General features: G+C 50.3%; 1 protein-coding gene across 3 annotated transcripts in view; it reads left to right on the top strand.

Moving 5' to 3' along the window:
* Positions 1-24,480, top strand: part of MLH1 (mutL homolog 1) — a 35,787-nt gene that overhangs the window by 7,324 nt on the left and 3,983 nt on the right. For all 3 annotated transcript variants that reach the window (XM_066351948.1, XM_066351946.1, XM_066351947.1), the window contains exons 5-15: positions 768-840; positions 1,991-2,082; positions 3,486-3,528; positions 3,665-3,753; positions 5,739-5,851; positions 8,362-8,455; positions 9,303-9,456; positions 12,823-13,187; positions 15,652-15,800; positions 21,264-21,372; positions 23,149-23,212. In XM_066351948.1, the coding sequence (XP_066208045.1) occupies positions 768-840; positions 1,991-2,082; positions 3,486-3,528; positions 3,665-3,753; positions 5,739-5,851; positions 8,362-8,455; positions 9,303-9,456; positions 12,823-13,187; positions 15,652-15,800; positions 21,264-21,372; positions 23,149-23,212 (1,345 nt within the window). The remainder of the gene's footprint in view (positions 1-767; positions 841-1,990; positions 2,083-3,485; positions 3,529-3,664; positions 3,754-5,738; positions 5,852-8,361; positions 8,456-9,302; positions 9,457-12,822; positions 13,188-15,651; positions 15,801-21,263; positions 21,373-23,148; positions 23,213-24,480) is intronic.

Raw genomic sequence — 24,480 nt, 5'->3', positions numbered from 1 at the left:
AGAGTTGTCATGGCAGTCAGCGCCCTCGCCATGTGCCCTGGGTCCACCTCACAGCCCCTCTCCCCACGCCCCCAGCTGCCGGGTTTCCTAACGTCTCTGTGCTGCTGTTCACATGCCTCTCTTCCCGGGTGGGCTCCCTGCCCTCCCACCCGACACTTCTCCTCCCTGGAGCCCAGAGGGATTGTCCCCTCCTCTGTGCTGCTGTTCACATGCCTCTCTTCCTGGGTGGGCTCCCTGTGACACTCCTCCGTGGAGCCCAGAGGGATTGTCCCCTCTTCTGTGACACTTCCGCCTGCCCTCCCCCCCAGGCTGAATGTTTCCTTCTCTCGCTCACTTGGCCCATTTTTCTATATTTCTGGTAAAAGTCTGTGTCCTCACTAGATCCAGAGCTTTCTAAGGCCTTCCTTTTTCCTGGGGTCTCTGCAGGCCTGCTACACGGTAGCCCCTCAATAAATGAGTACAGAATTATTGAAAACGTTTTATTGTCATCTTAGGCACTGGCAAAACTTCTTTGTAGCTCAAAACTCAAGAAATAAAAGGAAATATTTGCTAGAAAAACAGGGATATATATATATATATATATATATATTGTTATCAATTGAAACATTTACAGAAGTAAAGGAAAAATAAAGAGGAAAAGGATAATTAAGACAATATATAATAACATGGCTGTATTTTAATGTGTCATTGGTGTAATTTCCTTTTTTATCCTTTGGGTAAGTATTCGGTTTCTGTTGGATATCTAATCTCTCCTGCTTTCCAATTAGAGCAAGTTACTCGGATGGAAAGCTGAAAGCGCCCCCGAAGCCGTGTGCCGGCAACCAGGGCACCCAGATCACGGTAAGGACGGGATGTGGCGGGCTCATTGTTGAGAAAGAGCTTTGTGTAAGTATCGAACTAGAATTGTCTCTGAACTTTCAAAAGGAATAGTAAAATGACTTTCTGTCAATTAATAGAAACCCCAAGATACCACCCTCTACCCAAGGGAAATGGTTATTGATTTTTGTGGCTTAGCAGCCTGTCCATCCCTGAAAGAACCTTAATCTTGGCTCCAGAAGTTACGAGAAGTGAGAATCCCAGCCTAGCCACTCCAGTGGTTGTGTGTCCAGAGCCACGTCATTTAATGTCCCTTCACCTCGCTTTTCTCAGCTGTCGAGTGGAATAGAGAAGGCCTGCCCACTCAGAGGGTGTTTGAGTATTTGAGTGTATCAGGAGAGAGGCCATTACGCCACCTCATTTCTGTGGGGCCACATTTGGTCTCTGTCCATTCTGTGACCCCATAAAGCATCTACTGCGTGCATCCCACCCCTCCACGGCCAGCCCAGCTGGAGCACGCCCCCTGCAGATAACCCCGGGCTTGCCGAGGCGGCGGGCAGAGGTGAGGGTGTGCTCCCAGGTTTGTGTTAAGAGAGATCCAGGTGACCACGGTGTGATGTCAGGAACCCCAGTGATCTCAGAAATTCCCTAATTGTTCTTAGTCTGAAAATGTTTGAGTTCCACGTGATATCATACTTGTCTGTAAATTTATGTTTGCCCCACTAACTCCTGTGTCACTCTGGGCAGGACTGTGCTTAATTTGCCGCCATAGTCCCAGGACAAAGCAAAGAGCCAGATATAGAGCAAGCCGCAGTCCCTCGGAAATCAGTGAACGGATGTGGGAAGCAGGAAAAATACCCCTAACGTCCTTTGTTAAGGGTGCCCTATCTCCGCCCCTCCCCCAGTTAGCGCTGTGTCCTTTGTTAAGGGTGCCCTATCTCCGCCCCTCCCCCAGTTAGCGCTGTGTCCTTTGTTAAGGGTGCCCTATCTCCGCCCCTCCCCCAGTTAGCGCTGTGTCCTTTGTTAAGGGTGCCCTATCTCCGCCCCTCCCCCAGTTAGCGCTGTCCGTAAATAAAATGGGATTCTTCGACTGAAGACCAGCGTTAGGTGGACTGCTTGGGTCTTTATTTCCATATCTGTGAATTTACAAAAAAAACCTCAATCTTCCGTTCAGGTGGAGGACCTTTTCTACAACATCCCCACAAGGAGGAAAGCTTTTAAAAATCCCAGTGAAGAGTATGGGAAAATTTTGGAAGTTGTTGGCAGGTACAGTTCCGAATGGGGGTGGGCCTTTGAGCGCTCTCGCCAGAGGAGTGGGTTCCGGGCTTGGGAACTGAGAACGGTCGCCACACTGCGACACGAGGCAGAGTGCTTCTGGTCGAGGTTTAGTCTCTAGTTCCGGCTTTTCTCTTTTGTCCCCAGGAGAGAGCACTAGGGTCTGTATCAGTCAGGTTCTTTGGTGACAAGCAAAACCAACGGGCTGTAGCTAACTGGAGCCCAGAATAAATTTATTGGAAGGCTAGGAGTGACTCACCGAGGGGAAAGAAGTGTGGACAGCTGTTCCGTGGGAGGACGAGAACCAGGGCGGCTCAGCGATGTAACAGACTGACCTGTTCCAGTTCTTTCTGTCCTTGACTCTGCTCAGGAGCCGCTTTCTCGGGAGAATGCATCTGACTGGCATGGCGTGGGTCCCCCGCCCATCGTGTGCCCCTATCTGTGGGGAGAAGACCCCGCTTGGCAGGCTGACTAAGGCTGTATCCGGCGGAATGGGGAAGAGGTGGTTTCCCGAAGGAAGGCTGGGGCTGGTCACAGAAGAAGGGGAAGGGACTTTGCAGGGGGGTGGCTTCGTGATAGACGTCACCTGCTGGCACCGTGACTCCAGCATGGGCTCTCCGCCTGCGTGTCCTTGAATTCTAACAGACATGTCAACCATTTTGCAGCATTTCTAAAAAATCAAAACTGTGTAAAACATTTGCCCCTAATAAAGTGGAACAGATTAGACATCAAGTTTCTTCACTTTCCCCTGGAATTGTATAAATCAGTGTCTGAATACTAATCAGGTCCTGGAAGGAAAGGAGCTGTAATGGGCTGTGGGGTCCTAGGTGTGGGAGAGGGAGTGATTGATTGTTACTGAGTTAGTGCGTTTCGCTAGACACAGCCCTTCAGTTCTTGGGGCCCCTGGGGGCAGCGTGGTCAGTAATGGCCCGCCAGGGGACGCTGGGAGGTCCTGGGGCAGAGGCGGGTGTGAAGCAGGTATATGGAGGGTTCCAGGCGAGAATCGGGGTGCGGGGGTTGTGAAAGCTTAATTCTCACGATGTCCTTGGAGCAACCCAGACCCTTCGAGCTTGTGAAAGTAAAACTAGGCGAGGAGGAAATTGTACTGAGAGGTCCTTGAGTCTGGTCAGCAGCCTCGAATGCAGCGTGGCACCTGTGTTTTGTTGGATTCAGCCACAGTTAGCATTGATAGCTCCATGAAGTCCCTGCCGGCTCCATGAAGTCCACAGGACTACCCCATTGTCCTGTGGGTAAAATGGGGTCCGTGGAGATGTTTTTGTTTGTATCTAGCTTTGTTTACATCACTTCACCCACCAGTTCATTACCTGAAAGGGGGCTCTGACGCGCACGGTGCGTTTGGCCACTCTGCTCACTTTCGTTTTTCTCTTTGGCAGGTATTCGATACACAATTCAGGCATTAGTTTCTCAGTTAAAAAAGTAAGTTCTTGCTTCACGGGGTGGGTGGTTATGTATTATAAAAGAAAAAAAGGATTTTTTGTAGCTTGCCGGTGGAGAAGAGGTCGTGCTGTTCTGTCACTGCTGTGAACAGTCACTCGTATCTTCTGTTTATCAGCAAGGAGAGACGGTCGCGGACATTAGAACACTGCCCAACGCCACGACCGTGGACAATATCCGCTCCATCTTTGGAAGCGCTGTTAGCCGGTATGTCGGGAACTTACATTTTTAAAATATCCTCGGCCTTGCATCACATTATTTTGGATAAGATAGCATCTTCCTTAAGAGTTTGCTTTAATCAGATATGCAGGCTAGTTTCCATGCTTCAGACTTGTTAATATCAGAGTCATTTATTTCATGTAACCAACACTCCTTGGGTGCCTGTTAGTCGGGCTATGTAAATCAGTGTGTCTTTCTAGGTCTATTCTTCCAAATATTTCTATTGTAGCAGTGGGAGTTCTAATCTCTGCCAGTGCTCCCCTTTCTCCTTGTATTTCCATTATCATCAACTTGAGGATTTCATTTATTATCATTCAACATTTATTCATTTTTTCCTATATTCCGAGCTTCATGCCAGAAGTCAAGGATGTAAAGATAGGTACAATATTTCCTGTCCTTAAAGTCTTCGTCTCTGGTGGCAAGCAGACTTGTGAGTGTCACCAAACCTTCAAAGCCTAAGAGCAGCAATTGCTCACATTGCAGATTCCTCTGCCACCATGTCCACCACCACCCAAAACAGCATGTCTGTCACGCATTCCCAGCTAAAATCCTCAGGACTCACAAAGCGCAGAGTGTGTCACAAACAGAACGGGAAATACTGACGTCCCTCTGTGTCTGCCAGGGGTGCCTCGGGCGCTCGGGGTACACGGACCAGCGAGACAGCCCGACTTCACTCTTTCAAATCATCTTTTTTCCCCTCCAAATCTTAAAAACAGCAGCAGTAGGCACAAAACCCAGTTTTCTCCTTTGAAGGACAAGTTATTCATTCTTTGAGCAGAACTAAGTTTCTAACGAGGGAACAGTCAATTTGCTTTCAATTACTTTTCTTACTAATTAAGTATTAATGAATTAATTGTTTTGAAATTGTGCTCCCGGAGCTAAGAGAGGGCTCTAGAGTACTTTTAATTGAAAGTGTTTACTTTCTAGTGAAGCTTTTAAGAGCTTCTTAACCAAATTTTAAGACTCAGAATTAGTTGTTCCCAAATTCCTAGGGACTGGCAGAGATTAGAACTCCCACCGAGTTCCCAAAGCGTGTTTCCAGAACACCAGGCTCTCGGGACGTTTTGGGAAGAAAGGGTTTGCCGGTTCCTTGTGTGTGGGAGACCCTGCCGGCTGGGCCCTGTGCACAGAGACGCGTCCTGCTGCCGCACGAGAATCCCGCTGCGTGCAGCCGGAGCCTCTGGGAGCTGGCTCTCTGCGGGTGCTGGGCTATGTGCTGGGTTCCGTAGGAGGGGATGATGCAGCCATGGCCCTTGCTCCCAGAGGACTCGAATTCTGGTTGCAGAGACGCAAAAATAATTATGCCATTCATTTAGTGATGTGCATGATGCCGCAAAGAGAACGGGGCACAGTGGAGAACCGCATGGGGCGGGGAGGGTGACAGGAAGCTCTTTGAGGGAGTCCTCCCTGAGATGTGAGGGGTGGGGAGGGGTGAACCAGCTGACAGGAGGAGCTTTCCAGGCAGAGGGACCAGCACTCAGGGAGGGCCCAGGCAGAAATGAGTGTGGCTTGTGTGAGGACTTCTTTCCACCTACCAACCTCCCCTCCCCTAAAACACGCTCGGGAACACCACGTGGGAGCCCCATCGTGGTGTAGTGGTGCAGTGCAGTGTGGTTAAGGGAGTCGGCAGAGATGAGCTTTTTGGGAGTCTTAGCCCTGGGATGTAGTTACTAAGGTTAAAAAAAGTTTCAGCAAAATAAGGTTTCAGAGCGTGGACGTGGCATTGTGTCCCAGCAATCAGAGCGGCGCTGGGCATGTCGCGTACGTGCCGGAAACCCTGACTGGGGGGGTACATGGGTGCACAGCCAGACAGACTGACACGTGGGCCCAGGGGGCCTCCGTGAACCAAGTCTCTGGAGTCCTGACAGAGTTAGTTTAGGGGAAGGAGCCCTGATTTTTTCAGTCTGATTCTTTATAATGCCTGGATTTTCTGGTATCTTCAAAAGCCTCACAAATTTCTCTTTTCTAACCAGAGAATTGATAGAAGTTGGGTGTGAGGATCAAACTCTAGCCTTCAGAATGAAAGGCTACGTATCCAACGCCAACTACTCAGTGAAGAAGTGCATCTTCTTACTCTTCATCAACCGTAAGTGCAGGAGCACCAGGTGGGGACTGTGTCTTCGGGGAGGGTGTGGCCACGGGGACGCTCCTTTCCGCAGGTTCAGTGACACAGGAATTCCTCGTGCTGCCAGTGGTTTGATCAGGAAGCGTTTTTCATTCATTTCTGGTCTAAGTCTGCCCTGCCCTCTGAGATGTGCCCATCGCGGCTGACTGTCGCCTCTCAGGGGAGCCCGGGAGAGGGCACGGCAGCCCCTGGGAGCCACGCCCCTGTCACCTGCTGGCTTCAGGGTCTTTCCAGGCAGGCCCTAGGCGGATCTTTGTTCTCTCCCCAGATGGAGGTCCACTGTCTGGAATTGCACAGCAGGACGCAGGGAAGGGCACTTGGATGTGGGCAAGGTTACTGAAGTAAAGGGGTTCCATGCTAAGCCCCAGAATGAGAATTGTTTATAATACAAAGAACAGCACTAAAAGCCAGAGAGAAAAATGAACTAAATGTCGAGTTTCTCGGATTCCTTTCCTACCTTTATAATCCCAAACACGGCCTCTTTCATTTTTCCACTTTCCATCCTGAAACAAGATGTGTCTTTGCTTTTGGTCAGTTCTTACCATTTTTATCCCACAGGTCCTTTACCTTTATCATTCAAAGCAAGTCACAATTATTTTATCATTTTCTTTTTTTTTTTTTTTTTTTTATCTTTCTGAAGCTGGAAACGGGGAGAGACAGTCAGACAGACTCCCGCATGCGCCCGACCGGGATCCACCCGGCACGCCCACCAGGGGCGACGCTCTGCCCACCAGGGGACGATGCTCTCCCCATCCGGGGCGTCGCTTTGTCGCGACCAGAGCCACTCTAGCGCCTGAGGCAGAGGCCAAGGAGCCATCCCCAGCGCCCGGGCCATCTTTGCTCCAATGGAGCCTTGGCTGCGGGAGGGGAAGAGAGAGACAGAGAGGAAGGAGTGGGGGGGGTGGAGAAGCAAATGGGCGCCTCTCCTATGTGCCCTGGCCGGGAATTGAACCTGGGTCCCCCGCACGCCAGGCCGACGCTCTACCGCTGAGCCAACTGGCCAGGGCCTATTTTATCATTTTCATTTGGTTTGTTTGCTGTTGGCAGTGGGTAGTCCCCCTTCCACAGGTAGTGATATCCAGCTCTAAATGTCCCAAATCATACATACTATATTTGAAAGCAATTGTTCAAAGCAATACAGAGACAGTAAGGAGGAAGCCAGTATTTTATACCACATTCTGTTACACTGACTTACATTAGCAGGGTCTCTTCCTACTTCGTTGGGAAGGATAAAAGCCTGACCTATAACAAAGCCTGCTTTAATCAAGGTTTCTCAGAAAACACTGTTTTTTCCCAACCGTGAAGAAGAACCGCTTTGTACATATGTGTTGGCTACAGAACAGACAGGCAAAGGTCACTATTAGTGCCATCTGAGTATGTCACGTCCAGCTTCTGGTGGGGCAGTTACCACACAAGCTCCACATTGGCATTACCTAATCTGGTCCTGACACCAAGCTCCCAGTAGCAGAGGGGCCAGGCTCTCCGCGTGTCAGCCAGTTATCTCACACGGGGCAGGCTCGCTCTGGTGCAGGGACAGAGGACGCTCCTCTGGCAGACCTCAAGTTCAGAAATCTCAGCAGAGGGCTCCGCTGTCCTTCTGTTGGGTGCTCACACCTGCTCAGCCCTGTGTGGTCAGGACACACGTTAGATAGTCCGGTGCCATTATCGAGGGGGCTGTGGATGAGGTGAGCACTCCTGAGAAAATCACGGCCACCCCCTTCATGGGAAATAAAACGATGTGACATAGCCTTGACTGCACCGACACAGGACAACAGACCATCAGCAGGTCCTCTGGGGAGCAAGGAAAGCAATGTTTTCTGAAAATCAATCTTTTCCTTAACTTACCTCTCCCAGCTTTTATTGTTTCCACCCCTTCAAACCTGCCTCATTTTCTAAATTACCTTCAACATACAGTCAGGTATTTCTACTGCCAGAAACGGCTGGAAAACTCGTCCTCACCTTCCTTACTCAGTTTGGATACCCCATGGTTGGAAGCCCCTGAGCAGAGCTAGCTGCTGCCTCATCTGACCGTCTGGCAAACACATCTCTAGCAGTGCGTACCGCTCGGGGCTGGGATTAGCTTATTCACCGGCACGTGGCTCAGGTGATAGGTCTTCGGTGTGCATTTGCAGAATGGAAAGTCTGAGAGCTGATGCCGCACTGCCCACTGCCCAGCAAGGGCAGAGGTGGTCCACGTGGGCCGATGGAGGGCCAGGGAAGTGGGGAGGCAGAATGTACTGCCCTGTTGTGTTTCTGCCTCCTGGGGGACAGGAGAGAGCCCCAAGCCCACAGTGAGGTGCAGGGACGGAGCCACAGGTAAGGGCTTCTTCTGGTCTGGGAGTCTGCTGTGAGGGTCACTCCAGAGGCGTTCTTCCCACGGTGATTTCAGGGCACGGGATGGCTCGTTGCCTGTCACCCCACCCATCAGCACGGCTGTGAACTGGTTCCTCCCCTTTTATTTTATTTTTTAGATCGTCTGGTAGAGTCAACTTCTTTAAGAAAAGCCATTGAAACGGTGTATGCAGCATATTTGCCCAAAAACACACACCCGTTCCTATACCTCAGGTAACGTAACACCAAACCCCTCACCCAAGACCCGCAGCGTATGGGAATGCTGTCATGCTGTCCTCTGAAAGCGACGGGCTGGTGGTAGCCCGGAGGGAGAGACCCTGTGCACCATGAGCAAAGGATGTCTGTCCCTGCTCCCAGGGGACGGGCACCGTGTTCTCTCATGTAGCAGAATCTCACAGAGAAACCCCATGTGCCAGGCCCTGTGTTGGTGAAACAAAGATGAATAACACGTCTTGCTCCTGAACAAGGCAGAAGTTGCCCCAAACCTGGCATGGAAACCCCTTCTACCTCCTGGGTCCCTCCAGAGCGCTCCTGACAAAGGTTCACATTGCAGAGTCCCATTAGCACAGAGCAGACAGTGAAAGGTGGTCGTGGAGCGAAGGCAGTAAATCGATAGTCCTTCTTCTAGACTCTCCTGTATTACGTTTTAATGATAGAAAGTTTTCTCACATATGTTCCTGTTTTGATCTTCATATAATGCTGGTTAGTAATTAGGGGACAGGTTCATGTTTACAGATGAGAAAACCGACCCAGAGAAATGGACTCGCCCCAGGTCACATAATAAAAAATTCCACTAGTTCTGGAATGGTAATAACAGCTGACGCGTAATAAATGTGCCAGTTACATGCAGAGTGCTTGGTATGAATTTAATCTCCACTTTACAAATGAGGAGGCTGAGGCAAAGATGATGTAACGTCCCCAAAGCTGCACAGCTCTCAGGTGGCAGACTCCGCTTTTGACCCCAGGTCACTCAGACTTGACCCTGAAGTTCTGACCATGTTGTCGTTTGGCCACCGTATATACCGTGTCTGAGGTCACTGTTCTCTTTTTTCCCTGCCAGTTTAGAAATCAGCCCCCAGAACGTGGATGTCAACGTGCACCCCACGAAGCACGAAGTGCACTTCCTGCACGAGGACAGCATCCTGGAGCGGGTGCAGCAGCACGTCGAAGGCAAGCTCCTGGGCTCCAACTCCTCCCGGATGTACTTCACCCAGGTGGGGCGCCGGCCCCCTCTGCCCGCCAGTGCCTCTGCCCCTTCCAGTGTGCCCGTCGGACCTGAGAGCCCAGACTCGGCCTGTTGCTTTAGGACAGTGGTTCTCAACCTTTCTAATGCCGTGACCCCACAATACAGTTCCTCATGTTACGGTGACCCCAAACCAAAAAATAATTTTGGTGGCTACTTCATAACTATAATTTTGCTACAGTTATGATTCGGAATGTAAATACCTGATATGCATTATGTATTTTCCAATGGCTTTAGGCGACCCCGCCGGGGTCGCGACCCACAGGTTGAGAACCGCTGCTTTAGGACTTTCTCTCCAAGTATTTGATAGTTTCTTTTAGTAATGTTTCTGTCTTCGGGCCTAACCGTGAAGGTATTGCCATGTCATCCCTGGAGTCATAAGGCCTGCCTTCTCATTCTGCCTCCGCCTGGGCCTTTAGCCTGACTTCCCAGAAAAACGAGCTGTCCGAAAAGAATAGGGCACCTTTACCATGCGTTCCTGTCCTCCGGAGATAGTCAGGACAGGACGATCCCACATACATAGGGCAGAGTGATGGGCTGGCCCTGCCGGGGTCGGCAGTGGGTCAGAGGGCCTGCCTCCGTCTTGTGCACTGCAGGGGGTGGTAGGGTCCAAACTCAGAGCTGTCCCTGCTTCTCTCCCTGCCTTTTGGGCCTTGGAGTCACGTCCTGCCTGCTCCCCAGCTGCCCAGAGCTGTGCCCTCCGCTGTCCAGGGCCGGTACAGCAAAAGCCCTGGTGTGCAGGGAGGCCATTTGGTACGGAAATTGGTTGCCGCCTGCAGCCTGTTCTAGCGCCCTCATATCCCTGGCTCCAAAATAGCTGTGTTCATTTCTGCTCCCTAAAACCCACCTGTGAGTGTTTCATAGGTGCCCAACAAGGGCTTTTAATTGTCCTTGAAGAAAGGCTTTTCATTTTTGAGCACAGTTGCTACTGTAACTTTTTATTTTACTTTGTTACTGGATATGTTTAAACACACACAAAAGTAGATACATAATATAACAAATACCCATGAACCCACCACCCAGCTTTAAGAACCATCAGCATTTTGCCATAGTGTTTTCTTTCTCCCACTTCCGGCTTCTGCTTCCACTTTGGGGTGGGAAAGGAATGCATTCAAGTCTGCTCCAGGCATTTACTTTTTACTTAGTATCTAGTGTACGGGTTAGAGTCTTTTTCTTATATAACAGTGTCCTTTTTCTTTTTTTAACTAATGAGTAGTAATAATATAATATCTGGTCCATATTCAAATGTCCCAATTGTCCAAAAAAGATCCTTTTGTAATTGTTTTGTTTAAATCTGTATCCAGTTAAGTTCCACTCATTGTGTTGGTTGTTATGTCTTTTAAATCACTTCTAAGTGTCTCTGAAACTAGAAAAGTCACCCTACCACCTGACCAGGCTGTGGTGCAGTGGATAGAGCATCAGACTGGGATGCGGAGGACTCAGGTTCGAGACCTCGAGGTCGCCAGCTTGAGCAAAGGGCTCATCTGGTTTGAGCAAGGCCCACCAGCTTGAGTCCAAGGTCACTGGCTTGAGCAAGGGGTCACTCGCTCTGCTGTAGCCCCCTGTTCAGGGCACATATGAGAAAGCAATCAATGAACAACTAAGGTGCCTCAAAGAAGAATTGATGCTTCTCTTTCCCTTCCTGTCTGTCCCTATTTGTCCCTCTCTTTGTCTGTCTCTGTCACACACGCGCGCAAAGTCACCCTACCTTTCATTGTTCCCTTTGGCGCATTCTAAAGGTTTCCTGTGGAGCAGGCGACCCCAAACTACGGCCCCTGCGGGCCACATGTGGCCCCCTGAGGCCATTTATCCGGCCCCCTCCACACTTCCGGAAGGGGCACCTCTTTCACTGGTGGTCAGTGAGAGGAACACTGTATGTGGCGGCCCTCCAACGGTCTGAGGGACAGTGAACTGGCCCCTGTGTAAAAAGTTTGGGGACCCCTGCTGTAGAGTAATGCACACTTTGGATTGTCTTATTCTGAGAGACATTTTAATTCTCCATATTTCCTAATAAACTGGAAATTAGATCTAGAGGCATGATTATATTCAGATTAAAACATGTTTTTGCAGGAATTCTTGGTAGGTGAAGCCATGCACTTCCCATTGCGTCCCAGCAGGAGGCGCGTACTGACTTATGTCATTTTGGTAACTCAGCAGGTGACAGACTGATTCCTTAATTGTAAAGCTCCCCACTGCTTTTTAGCTTAAAGATTTCACCTTTCATGGGTGGCCATTACCTGAATCAGTTATTTCATTAGGATTACAAGATTATGATTTTCTGATTCTATCATAATTTTTTTTCTGTTAATTATAATTCTTCCACAGAGAACATCTTTCCGTCAATTGTTAGAACTATTGGTTATCCTGAAGTACAGCTGATACTGGAAAGTAAGGATAAATGTTAAATTTTATCCCTTTAATTATCAATTTGTAAAGGAATGAGTTGGTGTTCTAGCAATCTCTAAAGACATTTTATGACTTTTTCCTCTCTTTCTGTCTGTCCCTGTCTCTCCCTCCGTCTTCCTCCCTCCCTCCCCATCTTTTTCTTTTTCTCTTAGTGTGTCATAGCTGTTCATAAGGCAGTATAATTTAATCACTTGTGGTCATTTCTTTTTTTGATACTCAAATGATTCCATCAAGATTCCACCAACGGAAGCCCCTTTGAGCTGGTGTTCTTATCCTTTTGACCCGATTCCATTAGTCTTTGCTAGTTTGTTTCTGGCATAACAAGATATTATAGGTTCGCTTTGTACATTTCCAGTTCATTTCTCCAAGAAGCTCTGATGTATTTTATTAGGGAATGGTATTTAGAGACTATAATCTGGATGGGGGGGTCCTCGTTACTACTGGGTTGTCTTTGCTTTTAGGCCTTCCCAGTGCACAGAGCTGGGAAATATGTATATTTAAAAGTAAACAGTAAATGGTGGTTGCTGGGAGCTGGGGAGAGGGGAGAATGGGCGCAGAGTGTCAGGGAGGATAGAAATGTCTGGAAATGGATGGTTGTGATGGTTGCACAACAGTGTGAATGCCACAGACTTTTGTGTTGTCTGTATTTTGCCACAATAAAAAGAAATTTCTTAACAGCACCAAAAAAACCTAAAAATATTAGAACTTTATGTTAATGTCCCCATTTCAAACGGACTTGAGGGATTTTGTTGAATTTTTAAGTTTTATATTTGTATATCTTTATATTTCAAATTTAGGTCAGGATTGCTTCTATAATAATTCCGTAATGGTAATCACACCTGGTTTTAGTTTTTTCTCAAGTACCGCCCGTTTTGGGACGTGGACTCCTACACTTCGCATTCTGAATCTCCCACTGTCTTTTCTGTCGCAGACTTTACTTCCAGGCCTGGCGGGCCCCTCTGGGGAGGCGGTTAAACCCACCACAGGGGCGGCCGCTTCAGCTGCTCCGAGTGGCGACAAGGTCTATGCCTACCAGATGGTGCGCACAGACTCCCGGGAACAGAAGCTCGACGCCTTCCTGCAGCCTGTGAGCAAGGCCAGTCAGCCCCAGGCCACTGTCCCAGAGGACAGCACAGCTCCTTCTCGTGCCGAGCAGCAAGACGAGGAAATGCCGGAACTCCCAGCTCCTGCCGACGTGGCAGCCGAGAAGCAGAGCCTGGGAGGGGATGCACCAAAGGGGCATGTTTCAGAAACCTCAGAGAAGAGCGGGTCCCCCCCTGGCCCGGGCAACCCCAGGTATGGCCTTTTCTTTAACAGATCTGCCTCTACCTTGAGCTACTTTATTCATGAACCACTTGCATCTCCTCTCTGCCCGACCCACGCTTGGCCTCCAGTGGGACAGGGCTGTGGCCTTGTCCACTGTCTACCTTTGACCATGTTTTGAGAGTCACCCATCATAGTGACCTTTGAAATATCTTAAATGTCCATGATTCCAAGCATTAGTTAAAAACATTAGGAAGAAAATCAGATTTACCCTTTATTTTTAGGATTGGCATTTGATCAAAGCCTGACCAGCAGAGGGAGCTAGAGAGAGAAGCCTCAGGGATCGGGAGGGTTCTCTTCCATCCTGCTCAACACTGTTCTCTCTCCTCTCAGAGAAATACTTTTTCTCGATTTAAATTACAAAACTCCCTGAAACATGCGAGCTAGTGATGAGCCAGGGTAGAGCAAGGAGGCAGGAACAACAGGAATGATGACTGTCATTGAGTCTTGAGCATTCCCAGTATACAGTCTGCAGGTTCTTAAAAGACAGCCCACTAAGTGTGTGAGTGGGTCCTCGTTACTGGGTGCAGTTACAGCCCCGGGGCTCAGCGGCGTTTGTCCAGGGCTGCCCATCCATGTGGTGGCTGACCGCCCAAACCCCAGCACGAATGGGCCATTGGAACTTAGGCAAGGCATTTAACTCGTTTGCTCACTTCTGAGTCAGTCTAGCGAGGTGACGTCTGCGGTTTCTTCCCAGAGAGCAATCAGGAAGCTGACATTTATTGAGCATCCACTATGTGCTGGATACTTTGCGTACATTTGTGCATTCCATGCTCTTCCTAGCACTGCTGGGGAAGCGTGACATTTCTGTTTGTCACTTAGGAAACTATTACCACAAGCTGTTTAGCCTCACAGCACACTCTTAAGAGGTCTTTTAAACCGGAAATCAGACCGCCCTTCTCCTCTGCTGAAAAGCAGTGGCTCCCCTTTGCCCTTGGGACAGGAACCCGCTGCCCTCCCTCCGCTCACCGCTTGCCCTCTCTTTTGTGGTGCTTTGGCCACACTGTTCTGTGGCCGTCCTGAGCTCCCACAGATCCCACCCCCACCGCCCCCCAGCCCTCCGCCATGCTCTCACTGCTCTCTCCGCCTAGGAAGACTGGCTTATCCCTCACAGCTCAACTCAGAGTTGCCTCTTACCAGAGGCCTTCTTTGTCCGTTTAATCTAAAGTCCTCTCTCACTTCCCCGCCTCTCTATTATGTTAACTTGCTTTATTATTATCTTCGGAGCATTTGTTGCTACTTAAAATGATCTATTTTCTGTTGCTCTGTGATTCCCCAGTTAGAAAGCTGGCAATGAGACTTGGGAAGGTCAGCTCACCTGTGCAGGGTCCTGCGGCTCTGCTGGGCTGAGCTGGACTTGGGTCCTGCTACGCGAAGCAGCCAGCTGTGGGGACCTGGCGTTGGCAGGGAACCCACTGAGCCTGCTGGCGAGACCCCACCCAGATGTGCAGAGAACCCACTGAGCCTGCTGGCGAGACCCCCCCAGATGTGCAGAGAACCCACTGAGCCTGCTGGCGAGACCCCCCCCCCCCAGATGTGCAGAGAACACACTGAGCCTGCTGGCGAGACCCCCCCCCAGATGTGCAGGGAACCCACTGAGCCTACTGGCGAGACCCCCCCCCAGGTGTGCAGGGAACCCACTGAGCCTACTGGCGAGACCCCCCCCCAGGTGTGCAGGGAACCCACTGAGCCTGCTGGCGAGACCCCCCCCCAGATGTGCAGAGAACACACTGAGCCTGCTGGCGAGACCCCCCCCCCCAGATGTGCAGAGAACACACTGAGCCTGCTGGCGAGACCCCCCCCAGATGTGCAGAGAACCCACTGAGCCTACTAGCGAGACCCCCCCCCAGGTGTGCAGGGAACCCACTGAGCCTACTGGCGAGACCCCCCCCCAGGTGTGCAGGGAACCCACTGAGCCTGCTGGCGAGACCCCCCCCCCAGATGTGCAGAGAACACACTGAGCCTGCTGGCGAGACCCCCCCCAGATGTGCAGAGAACACACTGAGCCTGCTGGCGAGACCCCCCCCAGATGTGCAGAGAACCCACTGAGCCTACTAGCGAGACCCCCCCCCCCAGGTGTGCAGGGAACCCACTGAGCCTGCTGGCGAGACCCCCCCCAGGTGTGCAGGGAACCCACTGAGCCTGCTGGTGAGACCCCCCCCCAGATGTGCAGGGAACACACTGAGCCTGCTGGCGAGACCCCCCCCCCCCAGATGTGCAGGGGACCCACTGAGCCTGCTGGCGAGACCCCCTCCAGATGTGCAGGGAACCCACTGAGCCTGCTGGCAAGACCCCCCCCCCCCCCCAGATGTGCAGGGTCAGCACAGTGGAGCTACTTCCTTCTCCAAAATGCAGTGCAGCAGATTTGGCTGAATTTTTTTTTTTAATTTAAAAAGAATAGTAATGATCATCTGCCAGCTCCTTCTCTTCGCTGCAGAAAGAGAGCTCGAGAAGGCTCCGACGTGGAAATGGTGGAGGATGAGTCCCAAAAGGAAATGACAGCAGCTTGTACCCCCCGGAGAAGGATCATCAACCTCACCAGCGTGCTGAGTCTCCGGGAAGAGATCAGTGAGCGGGGACATGAGAGTACGTAAGTGCCCAGGCCTGTCGGGGACTCCGGGGCCGGAACTGCTAGCGTTCAGTTCGGGAAATGCAGACCGTGTCCAGGTTAGGCTGGCCCCGCGGTGCGCCGAGCAAAGCTCCCTTCATTCCTGACCCGCACCAGCGGCAGCTAGCAGACAGTTTTCCACTGGAGAGAAGGGAAAACGAGTCGCTGGTATTCTCATTAAAGCCATAGGAGTCAGAATGAAGCATCATTTTAAATAACTTTCAGATTGTTTCTTCTTTTTTTTTTTTTTTTTTTTTTTTGTGGCAGATAGGGACAGACAGACAGGAAGGGAGAGAGATGAGAATCATCAGTTCTTCATTGCGTTACCTTAGTTGTTTATTGATGGCTTTCTCATACGTGCCTTAACTGGGGGCTCCAGCAGACCAAGTGACCCCTTGCTTGAGCCAGCAACCTTGGGCTCAAGCTGGTGAGCCTTGCTCAAACCAGATGAGCCCGTGCTCAAGCTGGTGACATCAGGGTTTCGAAACTGGGTTCTCTGCGTCCCAGTTCAACGCTCTATCCACTGCGCCACCTCCTGGTCAGGCCAGATTGTTTCTTAAAGCAGCATCATTCTCCTCTGGCTGGGGCTGCTGCTGAATGACAGGCTCTGAGGGCTGAGTTCACATCCTGGCACTCCTGCTGCTGTGTGACCTTAGACTCATGACTTAACCTTTCTGTGCCTCCATTTTTACTCATCTATAAAGTAAGATTACTTTGACCTTGAAGATTATTGTGTTGATTAGAGATAAAATATAAGTGAAACATTTGTTACACAGTAAGGAATCGATATTTTTATACCCTGAAGACAAAGCTATAAACCTCAGAAATAGCTTTCCACAGTACCTGAGTGTACAACTCCACTTTGGTCCCCGTTACTTCAAAATTAACTTTATGGCTTTAGGAAACACAAGGGGGCTAGTCACCTCCCGGGGATGAACTTAACCAGGGATTGAGGTGAATGACAGCAACTTGTCCCTCCCAGGGTCCTGGGCCACTTGGTGAGTCACACAGCCATGCTCCCAGGGTGGGCACCCCTGCTCCAGGCCTCCGGTGGCAGCTCTGCCCTTGAGTCTACACAGTTAGCTGTGGTTTTTCTGTTTCCCATCTAGAGCATGTTTCTTGATTAAAAATAGTTAAATTTCAACATGTGTCTTAAATTATGTAACCTAGGTTAACTTTTAGATGAACTTCTAAAGGAAACAGGTGGCTGCAGGGCAATTTAGCATCTCCCACTAATCCACAGCCTTCCAGGGCAGCTGCCCTGATTCCGGGGCCTCTTCCCCGTCCCCCGTCCCGGTCACCACTGGGTTGAGAGAACTCCGCAAGGCCTCAGTTGGCCTCTCCTCGTTCACGCTCTCTTTTCTTAGCACTCTGGGCTTAGCACTCTGTCTGCATGTGGCACAAAATATAGGGTGTCTCCCCTGTCGGGAAGGGTAGAAACTTCCTGTGACTAAGGTCTTGCCAGTTGTGGAAGTAGCGCCACTTGGCTTCTGCTTTCTGTTTCCATGGAGATCTGCCCGGTTGCTCTTTCCCTGTTACTGGCTTTCCAGCCGGGAGCTTCTAAACCATTTTACATACAGTAGTATGAGAGGTGGGCTGTCACTTGATCTGTTTAGCAGTCTTCCTTACAGCAATTTTAATGGAAAGACTTCCTCAGATTTGGAAGTTTCTGAGTTTTTTTTAAAGGGTTGGTGTCCTCTGTGCAAAGCAGGCTAATTAAAGTGATGGTTTTAATACATTTATGAATAGGTGCACACTGTTTTCAGGGCAATATGAAAATAACATGCTTCTAGTTTTATCAGTTCAGGGTCCGTTGCTAAGGCTAAGGTGATGCATCTAAGTTTTCTGAAATTGATTATTCAAGCATGGGCCCTCATTTAGGACTAGAGTAGTCCTGTGAGGGAGGAAGAGGAGAGGCGTTCTGTTTTGGGACGATGCGAGGACAGATTGATGGGAACATCCCACGTGCGTGCCCGGTTGAGGGTGGGCTGTCACTGGCCGGGCCTGCACACGGGGAGGCCAGCCCGAGACTCAGAGGCAAACGCAGATGGCCTGCCTGTGGGGGACAAGCAGCCTGCGCTGTCCCCGCCCCGCGGCTGAGGCTGGCGTGCTGAGACACGCCGGGTGGGGTCTTCAGGGGGAGTAGCTGTCCATGATGTGGAAAGGGGCCCTTCCTCTGGAGCCAGGAGAGCTCTGCTGAGTCTCCTGGCAGCCACACCGTCCCACAGCCAGTGAGAAATGTGTTCACCGATTTAGGGCGTCATTTTCCTGCTCTGTAAAGTGACGCTACTTCTGGACATTTGCGATGGACACCTCAGATAGCACGTGCATGCTCTGTAAGCTTCAGGCCTCTGTCCTGGGGCGGGGCCTCTGCCCCGGGTCCTATCTGCTGTGTTTTGGTTTCCATCCATCGCCCCAGCAGGGGAAGCTGGTTGTCCTTGAGTTGAATGCTGCACAGGGGTGTCTCCGAGGCTCGGATTTGGCGAGGTAGGCCACTCACCTTCCTAGACCAACCGCCTGGCTGCCCCCCACGGACTGTGCCCCTGGCTCGGGAGAGAGGAGATACTTTCCTAGTAAGGACATCGTTGTGGCACTTACCTGTGCGGTGTCTCATCAGTGTGTTGTCCGCGCAGGGATCGTCTGTTGAACTCACCTGTGCGGTATCTCATCAGTGTGTTGTCCGCGCAGGGACCGTCTGTTGAACTCACCTGTGCGGTGTCTCATCAGTGTGTTGTCCGCGTGGGGATCGCCTGTTGAACTCACCTGTGCGGAGTCTCATCAGTGTGTTGTCAGCGCGGGGATCGCCTGTTGAACTCACCTGCGCGGTGTCTCATCAGTGTGTTGTCAGCGCGGGGATCGCCTGTTGAACTCACCTGCGCGGTGTCTCATCAGTGTGTTGTCCGCGCAGGGATCGCCTGTTGAACTCACCTGCGCGGTGTCTCATCAGTGTGTTGTCCGCGCAGGGATCGCCTGTTGAACTCACCTGTGCGGTGTCTCATCAGTGTGTTGTCCGCGCAGGGATCGCCTGTTGAACTCACCTGCGCGGTGTCTCATCAGTGTGTTGTCCGCGCAGGGATCGCCTGTTGAACTCACCTGTGCGGTGTCTCATCAGTGTGTTGTCCGCGCAGGGATCGCCTGTTGAACTCACCTGTGCGGTGTCTCATCAGTGTGTTGTCCGCGCAGGGATCGCCTGTTGAACTCACCTGTGCGGTGTCTCATCAGTGTGTTGTCCGCGCAGGGATCGTCTGTTGAACTCACCTGTGCGGTATCTCAATTTTGAATCTGTAAATTAATGAGGACAAGGACTGTCATATAAGTTGTTGGCTATCGTTTGAATGTGAATGTGCTCAGCATTTTACCCACAGATGTGTTTTATTTTCTTGGTCTTCGGTGAACAGTCCTGGGTCTGAATGTACGTACTCCTGTCGTTTGTCACTAGATGGCAGTTTCTTTGTTACATGAAATCAGTTCAGCAGACACTTGCCAAGTATCTTCTCGGTACAGAATGTGCCATGCCAGCCCTGAGGCAGGAGGTGAGGTGAGGGAACAGCCCCCGCCTCGAAGGTACCATGGTGTCGCGGGGGCTGTTCACTGGTAACTGGTGGCAGCATGAAGAAGCACAGACACTGGCTGACGTCTGCGGGCACCAGGGGCGGCCGTCAGGCAGTCCAGCAGCGCGTGGAGCGTCCACTCTGCAAGGGGCCACCAGAAGCTAGAGGCCTGGTCGCCCCGCCCTCAGGTGTGGCTTTACTTGCCAGTTTCTCAGAAAGCATGCCGAGGCCCGAGGCCTCCATTGTGAACTTAGGTGTGCGCTTTGTGCATGGGATTCGTCCCGTCTCCCTGCGGCAGAATGGCAGGACGCGCCCACAGACTCCTAGCACTCTGCGGATACTCGGGAAGGATGGAGTGGACGTCCTTCAAGTCCTGATTGGCAGCCTCGTGACACCTAGTTGGGAAGAGCCTTGCCCGTCTGCCTGGTTGGTGAGCGCCTGGCTGGGGGCAGCCCCGGGCTGGTGAGGGCTGGTGAGCCGCCGCCTCCCGCCTGCTGCGCGCCTGCGCTCGCTGGCAGGGCCACACTTCAGTAGCTGTGGCTGCGTCAGAGCGTTCCCTGACAAATCTGTACGGAAAATCTCCAGGCCTTTTTTAGTGGGTTTCACAGCTTTCTCTTTCCTCCAGTGCCTCATTATTCACGATTATTTGATGTCCTCCAGCTTTAAAAATAATCACTTTCCACCCACGCAGAACATCCTGCAGAGACATTGAGTTTCCAGTGGGAACAGAGGGGAACACTTACTCTGAAAATGAAGAAAACAAGTTTCTGTTTATGGGGGGAGCAGGGCGTGCTGCAGAACTTACGTAACACTAGGACTCGCTTGTGCCCACTGAGGAGACAGTGGAGTAGAAACGTGAGGGGCAGGCTTACTGCCGCCCCAGGACCCTCACCCTGTCTCCAGCCCCTCTGCCCGCCTCCCCAGTGTGGTGGGGGCGTTTTACACCTTTCATTTCAGATGTGTGCGTATACACTCACGCACACACATGCTCACACACAGAGGTGTGAAGTGCAAAGTCACATTTATAAAATACTATATTAGGCTCTACAGAAGAAACAAGTGAACACGTGCTTAAAGAAACAATATTGCCACCACCTTTGAATTTGTCTTGTCCTGTTCCCTGTCCCGTCCCTTCATGTTTGACTGCTAATTCCTGGTACTTTATCTGTGAGGATTACTTGAAGCCTGGATTGAAGATGGATTTCTCCGGAGAAATTTGCATTTGATTCCACCAGGGACCTGGAGGGATAGTCAGCCCTGGAATCTCTTACAACTACAGTCTGCACCTACGGTCTTTCCGGCGCCCTGCTTCGTGTGCATCCCGGCTGCGAAGGCCTGTGTGGACCAGCTGTGGTTCCAGTCTCAGGGATGCAGTCTTTTCTTCACTCCCAACCCCAGGCTGGGGGCCGTGGGCAGCGCTGCTCACTGCCCTTTGAGGGGGGTCAGCATGGACACGTCCGTACCCTTCACACTGCGGGTGCAGCGCTGGGGGTCTCCGCTTCACGTGTTGGAGAAGTGGTCTCTCGTTAGGCTCCCAGTTCAAACCTTCCCTAGGCTGTTTTTCTCTCTTCACCCCCTCCAAGTCTGCAAGACCGAAAGTTCAGGATTCCCGAGGTTCCTCTGGATAAAACTGGCTTCAGAGGGCTCATCACCTCTCCGGCTTCCTGCTCTAGATTGTGGTCCTTGATGATTCCTGACTCTTCTCTTCTGGCAATTCCTTGTAGCATTTTGAGAGATCAGTTAGTTCTGTTCTGTTCCTCCTGTGTGTTCATTTCCAGCAGGAGGCTCAGTTCGGGCCTCTTTGCTCCTGTCTCTAGTGTGGGTGCTCGGTGCTCTGGGTGCAGGGGTCCCGCTGGGATGCCGTCACTTACCTGTTGTTTTGTTTCCCAGCGCTGCGGGAGATGCTGCATAACCACTCCTTCGTGGGCTGTGTGAATCCTCAGTGGGCCCTGGCACAGCATCAGACCAAGTTGTACCTGCTCAGCACCACCAGACTGAGGTACGTCAGGGAGCACGTGCGAAGAGCGCAGCTCCTAGAACGGTCCTGGGGCGCGGCGCAGGCGGGGAGCGCGGCAGCGTGACGTGTGGGGGAGGCCCAGGCTGTGGAGTCAGACAGATGTGGTTTCAAACCCGGGCTCAGCCGTTTACTGTTGATGTGACCGTGGACAGGTTCCCTTCCAAAACTTTGTCTCCGCTTCTCATCTGTACACTGGGATCAACCTGCAGGGTTTTGTGAGGATAAGAAGTGACACGAGAAGCCGTGTTTGGTAGGTGCTTGGTGCTCTGTGAACGCTGGCTGCTGTGAACAGGCGTTGAAGGCTCAGTGCTGGCAGAGAATTCTAGCATCTGCTCTGATGGGGAAGGCGAGAGAAAGCAGACCCGACGGCCCCTTTCCTCCAGCTTTGGGACTGAAGCGAAGGCTTCGTAGCCACCAAACAAGCCAGTGGGGTTGCTGAGCACAGAGATGGGGACCCTGTGGTGCCACCTGCTCAGTGCATAGCCAGCGACATTTCTGTGGATTGTTTGCGGGGGACTTGATGGAATAGCTCCTGTTAGTCTAGAACTGGTATGAAATGTTCTCAAATCAGTAGCACAGATGGGAGGTGCTGCCACCTTCCACACCTAGACATCGCATATCCACTGTGGGATTCTCCCCTGTTCTGCCTGCTCAGACCCCACAGTGACGCTCGGTCCTGTGAGTGGGCAGCCCCTGTGCACTGCTTGGAATTGCCACATGCGAGTTGAGCTCCCTCACCAGGAAACCTGCCCGGAAGCTTCCTGTTGGCACACACGCCTCCCCCTTGGGTATTTGGAACTCATTCCTCCTGGTCTGGAAAATCCCCGTGCAGCTCGCTCCAGTCCATTGTCTTTGCTGCGAGAAGCTTATAGGGCTTGTACTGGGACCTCGCTCTTGTTAATCTGTTGGGAATTCTACTCCCCTTGTTTTCTTCTCCAGCAAAGCTAAGTGCATGATCTCCAAGGCTCCAAATCACACTTGTGTTTGGGTTCTTTTCTTTCATAGATACAAATCCAGGCCAGTCCCAGAATGTCAGCCATCAGTAAATGTGAGCGGTTTCCCAGTGGGAAGGGAAACAGAGCCAGGTTCAGAGCACAGACTAGATTCAGCTCCTTCCTTCCACTGACCGACTCGGAGTCACTGGCCGCCTCAGTTTCCCGCAGTAATGCTGGCATAGCAGATGCTTTGTTTACTTTGAGAGAATGAGGTCCTTAAACAAGACATAAATGCTTCAAATTGCTTTAAGAACTCTGAAGTATCATTTCAGCTCTGTATTTTGTAAGTAGTGGAACATACTGTATACTTCACAGCTCCTGGAACGTGGCCAGCCTGAGCCACGTACCCGAGTCGTCCGATCCTGCCTTGTGTCCTCTCCTGATTATAGGAGGTCTCCCTGCCCTTTCGGCCATTTGTATCATTTTTAATGGTGGGAAAAAGTAGTTTGTAGGCTTTTAAGTGGGGAAAAGGCAAGCAAACAAAATTTTTTCAAATTCCACTATAGGGTGTCAGAAACCTTTGACAGGCCCGGTGGGTGGGGCCAGTACAGGTGATGAAGTCTCCATGCCGGAACCTGTGTGGAGGCCAGCCGGCACAGCACACGCTGGGGCCCCACTCCTGGCGGACCATTGAAGGTCCCCCAGCGGGCAGTCCAGCCGCACCCGGGCCACGTTCCAGGCGCAGTCCTCCCTCTGTCCCTACTGCGTGGCTCCCGAGCACGGACTCAGCTTCTCCTTAATGTCTCTTCCTTTTTCTTCCCAGTGAAGAGCTGTTCTACCAGATACTCATATATGATTTTGCCAATTTTGGGGTTCTAAGGCTATCGGTAAGTTGGGGTTTTTTTTTACTGCTCCTCATTCCTGAAACTTCAATAATTGGTCATTTCTGAAAAGAAGAGCTTTACCCTAATATCTTATTTGTAATGTGGTCGGTTTTTCTAAATATGCTTAGAATAGTTTCTATATTGTATGATTTGCATATGGAGGTATCTTTAATTATAATACAGTTTTATACAAAGAACAGCCATTTGGTAACCACTTTGAACAAATGTTTTTATTATTATAGAAATTAATATATCTACTTATAATAAAACTTGGAAAGAGATAAAAATAGAAACATTCACTAAAGCCCCTGACCTGAACAGAACCCCAACTGACAATTTTAGTCCATTTCTTCCAAAACTTTTTCATTGCCTAATTTTAGAGTTAGAATTATACTACATATCTATGTAGTTTCATATCTTCTTTTTACATGTGAGGTACTCTACAAAAAAGGCTTTTGGAATTTTTATTGGTATTGTGTTGGATCTGTAGATCAATTTGGGGAGAAAAATCTTTTCTTAAATTTATCCTTTAGTATTTCACATCTTCTGATGCTATTATAAATGGCATTTTTAAAAAATCCAGTTCTTTTTGCTATATATAGAAATACGTGTTTTTGTACCGTGATCTTGTATCTTGAAACCTTATTAAACTCATTAGTTATAGTAACGTTTTATAGGTTCGTCAGATTTTTTACATAGATGATCGTAGTGTCTGTGAATATAGACAGTTTTATTTCTTCCTGTCCCATATGGATGCCTTTTACTTCTTTCTCCTGCTTGATTACACTGCCTAGAACAATGCTGAATAGAAGTGGTGAGAATGGAAATCCTCATTCCTGATCTTGGGGAGAAAGGATTGTCTTTCCCCATTACTTATGCTTTCTGCCATAGGTAAGATGTTGAGGGATTCCCTTCATGAGACTGAGGACGTTCCCCTCTATTCCTTGTTTGCTTAGGGTTTTTATTCAGGAATGGATTTGGAATTTACAAATGCTTTTCTCTATATTTATTAAGATAACTGTATTTCTCTTTTTTTAGTTAATATAGTGAATTACGTTGATCGAGCCTCATATACAATTAGTCTTGCATTCCTGAGACGGACCCTGCTTGTACATAATGTATTCTCCTTTTTATGTATTACTGGAATTGATCTGTTAAAATTTTGTTTGCAATTCTTCCATCTGTGTTCAGGAGTGATCCTGGTTTGTGGTTTTCTTATATTGTCTTGTCTGGTTTTGATATCAGGCTGGTCTGGCCTCAAAGTGAGCGGG

The sequence above is a fragment of the Saccopteryx leptura genome, chromosome 10 (assembly GCF_036850995.1).
Source record: "Saccopteryx leptura isolate mSacLep1 chromosome 10, mSacLep1_pri_phased_curated, whole genome shotgun sequence".
NCBI classification, from domain to species: domain Eukaryota; kingdom Metazoa; phylum Chordata; class Mammalia; order Chiroptera; family Emballonuridae; genus Saccopteryx; species Saccopteryx leptura.
This window is presented reverse-complemented; position numbering and strand designations above follow the sequence as displayed.